This window comes from Harmonia axyridis, chromosome 2 (genome assembly GCF_914767665.1).
Source record: "Harmonia axyridis chromosome 2, icHarAxyr1.1, whole genome shotgun sequence".
Taxonomy (NCBI): Eukaryota; Metazoa; Arthropoda; class Insecta; order Coleoptera; family Coccinellidae; genus Harmonia; species Harmonia axyridis.
In genome coordinates, this window is record NC_059502.1 from 31,060,344 (window position 1) to 31,075,358 (window position 15,015).

Here is a 15,015-nt window from a genome sequence, read left to right on the forward strand (position 1 = left end):
CAATAACCAGTTATTAGGTTCGGAGGGAGAACCGGAATCTGCGATTGGGAGGGAGAAAGAGAATAATCTCATTTCTTCACCTAAAAACAAAGCTCTACAAGTGTCAACTGACGAAACAGACGAAATGAAATCTGAGCAACAAGAGAAAAATTGGGACTGCAGTCATATCAGTAGAAATGTAATTAAGATCGATGACTTGGAATGCAAAACTTAGAGGAATTATGTATCGTAAGTCCATTAGACAATAACTCATATAATTCAGGAAAAATTAACGAAGCAATGTTATGGCATTGTAGACTTGGACATGCTTCACTTAACTATCTTAAGAAAATGCAGAAGTTAAATGACAAACTTAAGAAAGTCATATTTGACGAATCTATTTTAGAATGTGAAGTATGTATTATGTCAAAAATGGAGAAACTACCGTTTAAAGAAACTAGAATGAGAGCTGAGAGACAACTCCAGCTGATACACACTGACACGATGGGACCTATCAAACCACCATCTCATCCAGGTCAGAAAAGATACATTAACGTCTACATAGACGATTATTCGAGACTTGCTAAAGCCTACTCATTAAAAACAAAGGACGAGTCGGCTGAAGCATTAGAAAAATTCCTAATATCAACAAGAAACTTGTTGGGGAAAAATGAGAAGGTGTGTTACATCAGGTCAGATTAAGGAACAGAATTTACCGGAAAGAAATTCCTAGAAGTACTAAGTAGAGAAAATATAGAGAACGAGTTTGCAGCACCATATACGCCTGAACACAACGGAGTAGCAGAAAGGTTTAACTCTACAATCCAAAAGAAGGTTCGTGCATACATGTTTGATTCCGGACTACCTAAGAGTATGTGGGAGCTTGCTGTTGATGCATCTATACATGCGTACAACAGAACACCACACAAGTCTATCGGATAGGAAACACCATTGACAAAGTTTGTACCAAATGCAAAATGCCACTTTGATCAAATCAAGAGATTTGGATGCATTGCATACGTAAAAATTCCAAAACCCAGCTTGAAATTTGGAGAACGTGCCCTGAAAGCTGTCTTAGTGGGTTACACCGCTACAGGATACTTGATGTGGCATCCAAGCTCCGGAAAGTTCTTCGAATCTCGACATGTGTGATGTAACGAGAAACTTGTCTACAAAGATGTTTATAAAAATAAACAACTCGAAGACACAAGAGCAAAATTAGAGACCCAGGAAAATATAATAGACTGGGATTGGATGAAAAACATTGAAGAGACCAATGAGGAACAACAAGAAGTAGAGATGGCTGAACCGAGGAAACGAGGCAGGCCTAGAAAAGAAACTAAATCAAATATTCCAAAACTTGGAGATACAGTTAACACCTCGAAACCATATACGAGGAGTCAAAATAAGGGAAATGCCGATGAAAAGGCAAGGAATCTGGTACACTTAGAGAAAACCGTAGAGGACGTAAGCTATGCGAGGTTTCTTAATTACTCTGAGAATAATATTTTAGAGAAATATGAGAAAACCGATAGAGAAGAAGAAATGAGGCTTTATCTCATTTCTTCATTAAATAAAGAACCAATAAAATTTGAGGAAGCTATAAATTCTAAAGAAGGCCACTTATGGAAGAAAGCTATAAAAGAAGAAATTGATTCCATGATACAAAACAAGGTTTGGATTTTGGTAGATAAAAGGAATCTTCAAATATCTGGAAAACGGGCAAACATTATAGACTCGAAATGGGTATTTAAGAGAAAATTAGAGGCAAACGGCCTTACACGATATAAGGCAAGATTAGTCATACGAGGCTTCAAGGACAAAAATATTTATGACCTTAAAGAGACGTATGCACCAGTATCAAGACTTCCTGTAATTAGAGCTACATTTGCAATAATAAATAAGTATGACTTACATGCTTGTCAATTAGATGTAAAAACTGCTTTTCTAAATGGCACTATAGAGGAGGAAATTTATATGGAGATTCCAGATGGAGTAGACATCGACAATGAGATCAAACGATCTCATGTATGTAAACTCCAGAAAGCTCTCTATGGACTAAAGATAAGTCCAAAGCCATGGAATAAGAGATTCACCGAAGAAATCGAGAAACTAGGTTTGGAGAATGATTTACATGAGCCCTGCTTATATACTTGGAGGAGAAATGGTAAAATGGCAGTACTAGTCATATATGTAGATGATATACTGCTAGCCAGTAATGACATAGAAAAACTGCAAGAAATAAAAGACCATTTGCGAGCAGCATTTGAAATGAAGGATCTGGGAGAACCTAAAAACTTTCTAGGTATAAATATAAAAAGAAACCGAGAAGATAGATATATAAAAATTGATCAATAAAATTATACTTTGAATATATTAGAGAGATTTAATATGAATGATTGCAATGCTCAGAATACTCCTATGGTAACCAGACAGGTAGAAAACAGGACTAAGAAAAATCAATCAGCAAATCAACAAAATGACTCAGATGAACAAGAGATGAAGAGAGTTCCTTATAGAGAAGCGATTGGTAGCCTAATGTATCTCTCAAATGGTACACGGCCAGATATAACATTTGCCGTTAACTATTTAGCGAGAAAACAACTAAAGCCCACCGAAGCTGATTGGAAAGATGTAAAGAGAATCTTCAGGTATTTGAAAGGTACTGTGAATTTGGGCCTTAAATTCACTGCTCAAACTGAAGGCTTAGAAGCATTTACCGATGCAAGCTTTAGGGACCATACTGACTCTTCATCAACTGGAGGGTATGTTATTACATTGTTTGGAGACGTAATAGCTTGGAGAAGCCATAAACAAACATATGTCACATTGTCCACCTGTCAAGCCGAATACCTAGCTATGAGTGATGCGTGTCAAGAATTAATATCTCTCGATAAGACACTTAGATTTGTGGTAGGAAAAACTATGTTTCCTATAACAGTCTGGTGTGATAACAAATCCGCTGGAGACTGCACCAAGAAAGATGGTAGCCACAAACTAAAAGTATTTGATGATCATTTAGAGGTAATAAATGACGACCTACTACATAGAGAGAAATCTGGACTCAGAAGACACATGGCTGAAACACATGGTGATTTCATAAAACAATGTGTTGAAGAAAAGAAAATCACAGTGAGATGGATTCCAACCAAGGAGAATGTGGCTGACATAATGACAAAACCTTTACCATCAGACGGTCATAAGAGATTGACTCAAAAACTTATGACTTAATTGAATTTTTGTTTTCAGAATATTTCTAGAGTATAAGCTTATTGAATTCTGTTTACAGATTAATCTTAGAGTGGATAATGCTGGTTGTAGTTCGATGAAGGGAGGGAGTGTTAGAGTATTACTTTATCTGAACAAATTCCGAGAGAGGCAACCAACATTACTCACTACCTATTCTTGTTACTTCATCTCACGACCGTAGCGCTGCTAGCGGTCAAGCGAGTTACGAGGCCATCGAGAGGAAGAACAAGAAAGACCTTCAATGATCGAGAGCAAATGTCAGAGATATAACCTGAGTTAGCAACTCCTTCTAAACTTCCCTTCTGTACAGAGCTTGCTTAGAGACTAGCTAGAGTGTTTAATAATAAACGATTAATATCAACAACTGTGTATTAGTATCTTATATACCTTAAATATATTCCAATAATTATAACTACAGTATTATTATATTGATTGGTTTCATTTTCAGGTATTGAAGTCTTGATAATTCATTGTTAAGAATTAGGTGTCTCCTATTAAAATTATCCAGTGGCGAAGATATAGGGGTGTATATTGAAAATCTGCGACACTGCTTTTTATGGAGAAAATTATAACATTTCTTGAATCAACGGTGTTTTACTAAATCAAAAGATGTCCTGAATTTATATCATAGAATGTACCGTTTTCGAGATAATCGAGTAAAAAGCAAACATTTTCCACAAAAATCTACAAAAATGTATTTTTCAAATTTTAAATTCAAATGATAAATGAAAGTAGAGAAATTGGGGTAGTTAATCATAACGCTTTCAAATGCATTTCATTTGTTCAGAATGTGAGCCATTCTTTTTAACACATACCTCTCACCGACGAAAAATTGAACGATCCAAATTTGCTAAATCACTAGGTTACCATAATTTATTTTTGTCGAAAGTGTTTGCTTTGTACTTGATTATCTCGTAAACGGTTCATTTTATGGAAATAATTCACGATTCCATTTTTTTTAGTGAAATACTGTTGATTTCAGAAATGGAATAATTTTTTTTCAACAAAAGACAGTTGAGTAGATTTTCAATAGCAGAAGGCTCATCGCTCCCCGATATCAACGCCACTGGATAATTTTGGCAGGAGTCACATTGAATTATCTTCAATAATTCAATTAGAACAATGAATATGTTATAATACTAAAGATACAAATGAAAAAATCTCTAAAACAAAGCTTGTAAAGATATATGTTTATATGAACTTTTTTTCAATAAAAAGTTGTTCTATCCGACGCCAAAGTTATTGAACTAAAATCTGGACCATCCTGTATATATCGACGAAGTTCATAGACTCTATGGAACAGTTCAAGTAAAACGTCGAAGAAGGAAATACATAGTTTAATGAGGACTAAATTGAAAACAGCGATGTCTTCAATTTGATCGATTCCCCTTTTTATGTTATTGAACTTCTAGGGAGATCGATGTGGAAGTTTCAAAACTTAAGTTCGATGGTAATGTAGAAAGCTGAAATTTTTATTTTACGAACAGAACAGAAGAAACTTTTCCATCAAATTTCTCCTGTTCTCGAAATAATCCATTTATAGTTACTCACTTTAAAAACGAGATATAAGCCTATTTTCAGGAAGTATCAAATTGTTTGTGATATTAGGCCAAGCTTCCAATATATTGTCGATGAGTTTCACTAGACATGATATTGATCATATCATCAGTTTGAATTTGAATTATCTATTGAGAGAGAATTGTTTTGATCGTAAAAACCATGACAATAAACACTTTATAAAAGCAGGAATGAACTAATTTAAACCTCTTACCTGGGTAGGTAGAACAATAAGGGCAACACAGATCATTATGACCATATAGAGCTGCGAAGGCCAAATATCTGGAACGAAATCACCGTATCCAACAGTGGAAAAAGTCACCACAACATAATATGTGGCTTGAAAGAGGTTCAGATGTCGGTGTCCAGCTCTTTGAAAATGCTGAATACCACATACACTGAAACAAAAATCACGAGTTGAACTGTTTGTTAGGAGTTATATAAAAATTCTTTCAATTTTTGTATTAGGTGCAATAAATAATTTTAATATTCAATTATTTCATATTTCATCAAAAAACTGTAGAAATGTCAAAAAAACACTGTTCAAAGTGAAATATCAGCATAATGTATTTTATTCAAACGAAAAGTAGATTTTTATTCCATCAATTTTTCGAAAACCTCCGTGTTAAACTAAAACAAATATCTCAAGAGGGCATTTAAACCCCTAGTTCCCACTCAATTTGAGGTCCTTTATCTCCTCACAACATTTGTCTCTAAACTTTCATTTTAAATCTATTATGAAAAAGGCGCAATTGAAAAGCACGCTGGGCGAAATTTATTCCTATCTCGGGATGTAACGGGTTTTTCAATAGGTGGATTCATGTTGAATGGCCCACTATTTGGGCAGCTATACCTGGAAGTTGAAATTCTTGAAATTTGACAAGTAAAAACTATGCTATTAATGAAAATGAAACGATACACACTTCACCGAAGCAATGAAATTGTTAAAATATACTACAAAAAGTAAGAACAGTTCGAAAAACAGCCCATATACAGCAGGAGAAGAAAGTGATCTCACTTTGAGCTTTAATTCAAACGGCTAATGGCCCTGGTAGTCGAAGCCGTAGAACTTAAAACTTAACTTAAAGTACTTTAGGTTAGTCGTGAAGCGGCTTCTCCGCCGCTAATAGTGAAACTGGTGGAAAAAATTGAGCAATTGAGACAAGTTGGTTGGCTTGAACAACCAACATGGTGAACCCATGTTGGTTGTTCAAGAACAACTGAGAATATTGCTGCTGTAGACTGTAATGTTGATAAAAACCCAGATTTGTCGATTCCTCTTCCATCTTGGTTATTAGTTATTCCACAAACAAAATTACCCCGTATTTTGCATTGGGACTAAGGTCCTATAACCTATGTAGATATGTATGTGAATCAATCACAATATCGCAAGAAAAGTTTCCTGGTTGTATTATTTCTCGGAGAGGTGATCACAATTGGCCACCGAGATCTTGTGATTTAACACATTATTCTTCGGGGCCATTTTGAAATATAATGCTCCACAATCGATTCAAGACCTCAAAGATGGAATTCGTTGAGTTATCGGGGAAATACAGCCGCAAATGTGCGCATTGGTCGTGGAAAGTTTAATGAGAAAGATATGGTGCTGCAACCCTAGCCGTTTGCCTGATATCATTTTCCATGGCATACCTTTCCCTTAACAACATCCTTCGATATCTCTCGATATACTCTTTTTCATATCAAAATGAAACCTCTTATTGAAAAACCATGTAGTACACATCAACTGGAAAAGTTTCATATATTTTTGAAGGTGATTGATACGTATATAAAATACAAGTCATACAGAAGAACAAAATATTGTATATGTAGGCATTTTTCCAGGAAATATAGGACTATGCGATACAATTTCAGCAGCGTGCGATAGAATAGTATATTCGAGAAAAGAAAAAAAAGGACTTTCTCCACATGTTGCACACTATTCTTTTCCTACAACTACACAAATTTCAATAATTCAAGTAATGGACTTTATTCAAATCAAAATGGCCTTCGTTGACAGTATGTGCTAATTTCTTGTGTTTCCATAGAAACGGCTCAAAAGCCCAATTTCATTGGTTTACCAACCGAGGTGTGGGCAAGGTGCCGTGAGAAATAATATTTCTCACAGTATGAGCAATACATAGTTTTGAAATTGAGTAAGCTATGAAGAAATCGCTACTTTTCATAGCAGTCCATTTGAAGTCGACTGGACTCTTGCATACATATGTTCGGCTGTTTCTGCTTCTGATCCACAGAGCCTGTAAATCTCATCTGCTGACTTTCCCATACGGTACAAATGATGTTTGTACCGACAGTGCCCCGTCAGCAGTTCCCCCATCACCCGAAGCTCGGTTCGTGACAGCTTCAAGAGCTCTCTGGAGTAGGTAGGTGAAATCATCACGAATTTCTTGGCCTGAATAAGTTCAGGAATGTTTGTTCAGAGGGTTATCCTATTATTCAACTTCCATTGCTAGACCGCTGCCTTATTTTGGTCTTTTCCTAGCCCACAGAAATGCTCAGGTCCAGGAGGTGTTAGCCTTGATGCACTTTTTGCAAGTTTATCGGCTTTTTCGTTTCCTTCAACACCACAGTGCCCTGGTATTCATGGTAGAGCCACTTTACTGCCTCTGGCCAGTTGCCTAATGACTCCCAGGTCAACAGAGACCACTGGCAGTACGATTCCAGGAATCTGGCTGTCCGTGGTGATGTAGACATGCGTCCCCTTGAGGTTCATCTCAAGACACTCCTGAGCGCAAACGTAAACAGCCTGCATCTCAGTCTGTAAATAGAGGGCTCACTTCCCAGGGCTTCAGAGATCCTCAGTTCAGATCCATATACCCCAATGCCAGTACCTTTCTCTGATTTCATCATCGGTGAACCATATGGATGACTTTTCGTCCAAACGATTTAGGAAACTTATTACACTAGGAAGGTCAGTTATGACCGTTTCAAAGGGCCTTTCAAAATCGAAGATGGTTGGCATAACATCCGATGGTTTTGTCAAGAGGTTTGAATCTAGTTGATTCAGTATCCTCATATGTCCAACCCAGTTTTCAGGTAGGAGCTTTCCATTGAGGGAAATTCTTATAGCTTCTGGCAGGCTACATTTCCTTACATGTAAGGGAGGCAACTCAAGTGCTGTGGAAGCTGTGCGCATAGCTCCTGTATTACCAATGCATGCCAACCTTTTCTGTTTCTGCAACCGGCTGAATGTGGTGGTCTCTCCGGTTTTCGTCCACTATGCTAGAGACGCATAGGTGACAATAGGGCGTACTACCGCTGTGTATAACCACAGTACCATTTTCGGTTTCATGCGACATGTTTTATTCCAAAGAGTTTTTTTCAGGCCCACATGGCCGCCGTGGTTCTGGAAATAATCTATGTGTTCCCCCCAGTTGTAGTTTGAGATTGAAAGAAGACAGTCTCACGTGTTTCTATGGAGTGCTATGAGGTACCTAGCGAGTCAAGTATAATATCTTCGTTAGAATTATTTCCTCAAACTGAATAAAGGGTCCGTAGTAAAATGAATCTGGAAATAAATTAATAAGATAATAACGAAACGAAATAATTAATTTAGTATCAAAAACCTTTAGGATGTTTTACTGATTGGGCTATCAAATCCGCTGACGCCAAATCAGCTTTTCTCGAATTTTCATTATTGATTTCAGATTCGGTTTTTAATAGTGGTTTTGAGTTTGATGTTGAGTGTTATTCACGATTAGATAACATCAACTAAAAACTCAACGATAAAGAAGCAAAATAAAGGAAAAGTCCTTTTTGGTGTTAGGTATTTTCTCGTTGTGCATTTGATATGATTTTTTTTATTTCAAATTATTCTATTTATTTATAATGAAAAGAGTTAGTTTCATACACGATAGAAAAACAATCACGAATCAAGGCCTTTATAGCCGAGTAGGTAATACCCTGGCGTTATGAAGAACAAAAACAAATCTCGAGGTAGAGGCTAGTCCACAGAAAGCAGTAAGGCGCTATCTAACCTCCTAATAAAATATTCTTCTTGCTTGCATAAGATGAGAGAGACGAATAATGACTATTTCCTTTGAAAATAATAAACATCATAGATATGATATTTTTACAATAAAGACCATGCATGATACGAGGATCTGTATTCTTTAGATATGGGATACTACCTATTAAATTCGAACAGACATATAGTTGGATATTTCTTTTTCTGATATCCCGAATGTAATTTCCATGCCAGAACCCTAGCAGTGAAAACCTATCTCATCAATACATTCAACACATAAAAATGGTTTATGTACCCTACGAGGCTATTTGGTTTTCACGTTCCTGTATAATTTTCTGTGTTGAAAAGGTTAGAAACATTCAATAAATTTCAGAGTTTTTAACATAACTTTTTCAATTATTTATGTAATACTCTAGTTTTGCCTTTTACAAAACGCAACAGCTGTAGAATTTTTTTCCATAATTCGTAATATAATTTCAACATACATCATAATGTAGTCCTATAGTTATGGAATATTTTTCAGAAATTATACATAACTGTATACAGGTATGTATATATGTGGCATCCAATGGCGATATTGGCGCACAAATTAACTATCGTTCAAAATCTCCTGACTTCTCATTAGTGATTTCTTAATTTTTTTTTTCGATATTCTGCTATAATGGTTCTGATGATGCTATCAACACAAAATTTCTCACTAACATTGACACAATTATTCTTTGCAGGGTGGGCCACGCTCGATTGTACCCTTGACTTTTAAGCAGAATGGTACGAAATTATTGAAAATTTGGTTTCTTGGATGGATTTTTATGAATCTAAATTATTTTCAGCGCTGCGGTGTTGCCGCTTATATCTAAAAGTACTTACAACTCAAATATTTCGAATAGAACACTCTGTATATTATTAATTTTTCGGCTTGCCGTAGCCTCTTGAGTATTTATTTATTAACCTTTTTGTCCCCATCTCTAACAGTTTTCGTGCAATTGATTGATTTACTTTTTTTGTGCATAACGGGTCTCAATCATTATCACTTCGCTACATGGAATTTTAGAAAGCTGAAACATGTGTTGAAACACATACGTACAAAATATATTCAAAATCATAGACTTCAGCGAGAAATACTAAAATAGTGCGTTTTTCAAATGGAATGACCTGCATATCATAAGATGTATCGAAAAAAAATTGAATCTCCTTGGAGGCGATATAACATGTTCCTTTACCTGAATTGTAAGGTTTCTTAATTACTTTATTTCATACTGATACATTACAAAGGCATAAATGCTTAGTTACCGTAACTATAAACATTGTCATAACTCCCTTGGGAGTTAAACAGGGCAGTTATAGATCTTTAACTCCCTCTAAAGTGTTCACAAAAATAAACCGACAGTTGTCGAATTTACCATTAAAGTTGTTACCCGAATTGCAAAGATTTTCTATTAAACGGTTGTCACTGTTAATGACTGTATTCAAACATGAAGTTGTTTCCCTTCTTTCATCTGACATGCCAGCTAACATTCTTGCAGTTTTGTTTTTCAATTCCATGCTGTCGGCCAAATACCCTTCTGCCACCGTTGAACTTCGCCATCCACCATGTCTCTTCAATGTTGTCATATTTGCTCCTGCATTGACCAAGGCAGTCGCAGAAGTCCTTCGCAGACAATGTCCTGTGAATGCTTCTGGATTCGACAATTCCAAAAAACTAGCAATTTTGCTTGGAATTTTCCCGAATGTATTTTTTCCAACCGGTTGAACTGAGCAACGTTTTCCTCGATACGTTAGAAAAAATCTTTCCGGGCCCGATGGACGTAGAAGCATATACTTCCTCACTAGACTCAATGCAGAGAACTCGTTTTCTTCCACAATAGTAAATCTCTTACGAATATCTGTTTTACTTACCGGAATGTCAACCACCATAACAGAGCCCCTATCTTCGATGTGATTAATTTTCATATTCAAAAGTTCTTGACATCTACAGCCCCCGAAATAACCCATAATCAAAACTACCTGTGAAACAGAACAATAAATGTGCAATCGTTACAGTTTGCATTACATGCCTTATGAAGTAAGTATCAGACGCATTCTTCAAAAATTTGACAATATCTTCCCGACTAAACACTTGAGACTTTTTTGGCTCATAGCCTTTACTTTTGCGTTTGAGAAACGCTTCCAATTCGTGAAATTTACTTCCATCTATGTCATATTTCATGGCAACTATGCCTACTTAATTCTTAATAAAGATAATTCGTTTTGTTCTGAAAACCAAAACAATTTGGTTTTTATATTTCATGCAGTATGAAATAAAATTAATTATCTATCTTGTGAATTATTGGATTTTAACCACCTCGGGCAACGCAACAATCCCTCGGGACTTACGTCCCTCGGGATTGAAATGTGTTGCCCTCTGTGGTTAAAACCCTCTTAACTCCCTTGATACATAAATAACTATAAAAGCAAGTTTTCATCCCGATGGCAACAACAAATTCTTTATATTGCCATTGGGATGAAAATTTTGTTTTAATGAAGAAACCATATTATTTAGGTGCAGAAACATATCATATCATTTAAAAAGGAATATAATTTACATATCATTTTATGGTATGCAGGTCATTCCATTTGAAAAAAAGGGCTTTTTATCATTTTAGTAGGTCCGGTTGAAGCCTGCGATTTTGAACAACCCTGTATGATTAGGGACGTATTTTATTAAACGTACCTAAATTATACAGGGGATATGGGTAATCCATATCAAAAATTTCAGCTTCCATGATAATCCCATTAACGTATGAACCATTGGGTTTTTACTCAAGTTATGGCTTGTTGCTGAAATGGCCATCAAATAAGCTGATGATAAAATAATATATTAGGTGCGCCAATTGAGATAGGTAAGAAGTAGTCCTGTTTCCTGTTTCCTATAACCAGAAGTTGTAGAGATCTGAAAATATTTCAGGGAGAAAGATTATTGTCCCAAACTAGGACTATCAGGCGAACCTCTAGTGAGCGTTATACAGGGTGGCCACTTTTTCAATGGGATTGTATTGCTAACTTTCAAACCACAAGAGTTAGAAGGTCGGTCAAATGGAGAAAAAGTTGCATGCATAGAAGCATTATCTAGCAGTTCAAACAAATCGAGATTATCAGGACTGGTTATTGAGATATCATAAGAAAAGTAAATTCTGTCATTTTGATTTTTCTTTTTTTCCCAGTTTATTTCAAATATTATCCAAAAATGTTACAGGAATTTTTTATTCGACAATAGATTGTTCTCAATTTGACGTAATCAGATTTCGTATCCAATGTTTCGTGCTCTCTGGGCCACCCTCAACCTCATTTTTTTCAAAATGGACCTGTATATTTTATGACACTTTTCGAAATAACTTTCAACGCTGAATTCAACGATATATCATACAATGTCATTCAAAGTTGATTTTCAGGTGATTTTGACCCTTATCAAAATTTCTCTGGGTCGGATCTGTATTACATTTCGGTACCTTTAGTTTAATTAACAACATGCAATACATTTCGATGAGAAAATCAACTAACTCATCTTGAACTAAATGGAATATATCAGAATCAAATCAAGAAACAAGTAATAATTATTTATTGATTTATTATTTACCCTGTTCACTTTTAATTGTAAGGTCTTACCTTACAAGTAATAATTATTTACATATTTCAATTCATAATAATTAAACGAATTATCATTTAATGAAAGAAGTATCGACTGATTATTCGGAAGTAAATGAAAATGAATGAATTAAGTGTTCGAAATGTCCACCATTTTGTAAAATGCACTTAACGGTTCTGGAACCCATACTTCTCATACATTTGCTTATTTCGTCTTCTTGAATACCTTCCAATACATTCTCAATATTTTCGCGAGAAATCACTATTGTTGGATTTGTCATTTATTCCGTTGAAACAAATTACAGAATCGAACTTTATTTTGATATCATTACGATATAAGTTTTGCAAGGCTTGGTATTCAAATTTAAAATCATTGTATTGGCGTCTCTTGACTATTTTATTAACAGCAGTTCTTGATAAATTGCATTCACTACAGATCCGACCCAAAGAAATTTGGATAAGGGTCAAAATCACCTGAAAATCAACTTTGAATGACATTGTATGATATATAGTTGAATTCAGCGTTAAAAGTTATTTCGAAAAGTGTCATAAAATATACAGGCCCGTATTGAAAAAAAAAAGGTTGAGGGTGGCCCAGAGAGCACGAAACGTTGGATACGAAATCTGATTACGTCAAATTGGGAACAATTTACTGTCGAATAAAAAATTCCTGTAACATTTTTGGATAATATTTGAAATAAACTGGGAAAAAAAGAAAAATCGAAATGACAGAATTTACTTTTCTTATGATATCTCAATAACCGGCCCTGATAATCTCGATTTGTTTGAACTACTTGATAATGCTTCTATGCATGCAACTTTTCCTCCATTTGACCGACCTTCTAACTCTTATGGTTTAAAAGTTACCAATACAATCCCATTGAAAAAGTCGCCACCCTGTATTTATTCGCAGTATTTAAAAGAATATTATATTAGGTTGTGATGAAAGCAAATAAACTTCATTATTATTATACCCCAACATAAAAATTTCCAACAAAAAAATTATGATTAGTTTTCCATAAAGGTCTAATAGGCCATCGCAGTGAATCACCCTGCATATAAAAGTTTTCTAACGTAATGAAAATAGAGGATGTGTATGTAATTCAAACCTGACCATCAAAACTTTCAACTTCCGTAATAACGACTGATCAATAGCGTCTGTTATAAATTCACCACCTGCACAAGTCGTGAACCCTCGTATCCAACTTTTCCATATGAAGCGCTCAATAATTCAACTAGAAAAACCACCAGTAAAAAGCAAAAATCAGATCAATATGCCGTCATAGCATGATAATGATTTTCATATGCAGAATGGCCGGATATTATCTCTCGAAATTAGGTTGACCAGAACTTTCACGTGTCAAGTTTGTTTGACATGGTTTTGTTGCATTCAGGGAAATAAATGGAAGGGGTGTGTTCGATGCGAAACGTGAAAGGGAAAGAGTAAGTATGATAACATGATGACGTCTCATTAAGGGTGTTCAATACCTTGTTCATACCACTGCTATTTCAGTGCTAATTTCAGTGCATTCCAATTCCAAAGTACAGGTCGGATTCATTTCATTTTTTGAGTGAACAATGACGTGATAGTGAACTTGAAGATCTCGTCTCGATTTTCAAAAAAAAATCGATAGTATTTCGAAAATTGAACTTTGAAATTAAACACTTTCTTTAAATGACTATTCAGCTTTAGAGAGACTTCTCATTTCAAGTAACTCATCCACAAATGTTCAGTGATATTATGAGTTTTGAATTGGTGCAAGCATTTTTTTAAAATTGCTTGATTTGCTCTAATTGTAGATGTTTTTCAAATAGAATTATGCTTTTTGGAACGCCTCCCAAAGGTTTTCGCCTTTTTGCAACATGAACGCCAATAGAATCTGGGACTGTATTTTATGGCTCGAGATGAATGACACTTTTATGATTTACGAGGGTGGGGTTTCTCTGATTGGCTAAAATTGTGTACATTACTCGTTTATGACAATATTGCACTGAAGAATAGGGATAGGTAGAAAACTTGTTATGATATCATTGTTAGAATTACAAACGATACTGTTCCTAAAATATATATGCTAGCTGATTTTATTCGTAATGATGTCTGGAGAAGTACATTTTGAGCGCTTAGTATCATAAAGAAAATTTCAAAAGTCATAAAGAAATTAAGATGAAAAAAAGGTATCTGGATTTTTGCCGAAATATGGAAAATTATCAATATTTGAGAAATCTGAAAAAAAATTCTCAAAAAAAAAAAGTTCTTTTTAAAAACTCCCTATTCCCGAAACTCTATCTACAATATTTGTCATTTAATTTAACCCTAAAAATAGGCAATTCTTGATTAAGAAAATTTTCTCGTACTTCCTTCATTAATATTAACTTGAAAAAATTTATAGTAAACATTTTTCGCTTCGTGAAGCCATTCTTGTATACATACCTCCTTGAAAATTTCATGTCATAAAAGTTTAAGAAATTGCAAAATTTTTTTATAAATAATTTTTTTCGTTAACAAAAAATGAAAAATTTATGTAATGCAATGTAAAGTGATGTGCGTTTTTTCTTTTTCATCATCATATACCGTTTCTCCATCAGCGAATGATATCTTTTAATCCAAAAAAAATCCGCCATTT

General features: G+C 35.0%; 1 protein-coding gene across 12 annotated transcripts in view; it reads right to left on the bottom strand.

Annotated features, from left to right (window-relative positions):
* LOC123674263 (potassium channel subfamily T member 2) overlaps window positions 1-15,015 on the bottom strand; it is a 777,909-nt gene that overhangs the window by 155,153 nt on the left and 607,741 nt on the right. For all 12 annotated transcript variants that reach the window (XM_045609230.1, XM_045609237.1, XM_045609228.1 and 9 more), the window contains one exon: window positions 5,000-5,183. In XM_045609230.1, the coding sequence (XP_045465186.1) occupies window positions 5,000-5,183 (184 nt within the window). The remainder of the gene's footprint in view (window positions 1-4,999; window positions 5,184-15,015) is intronic.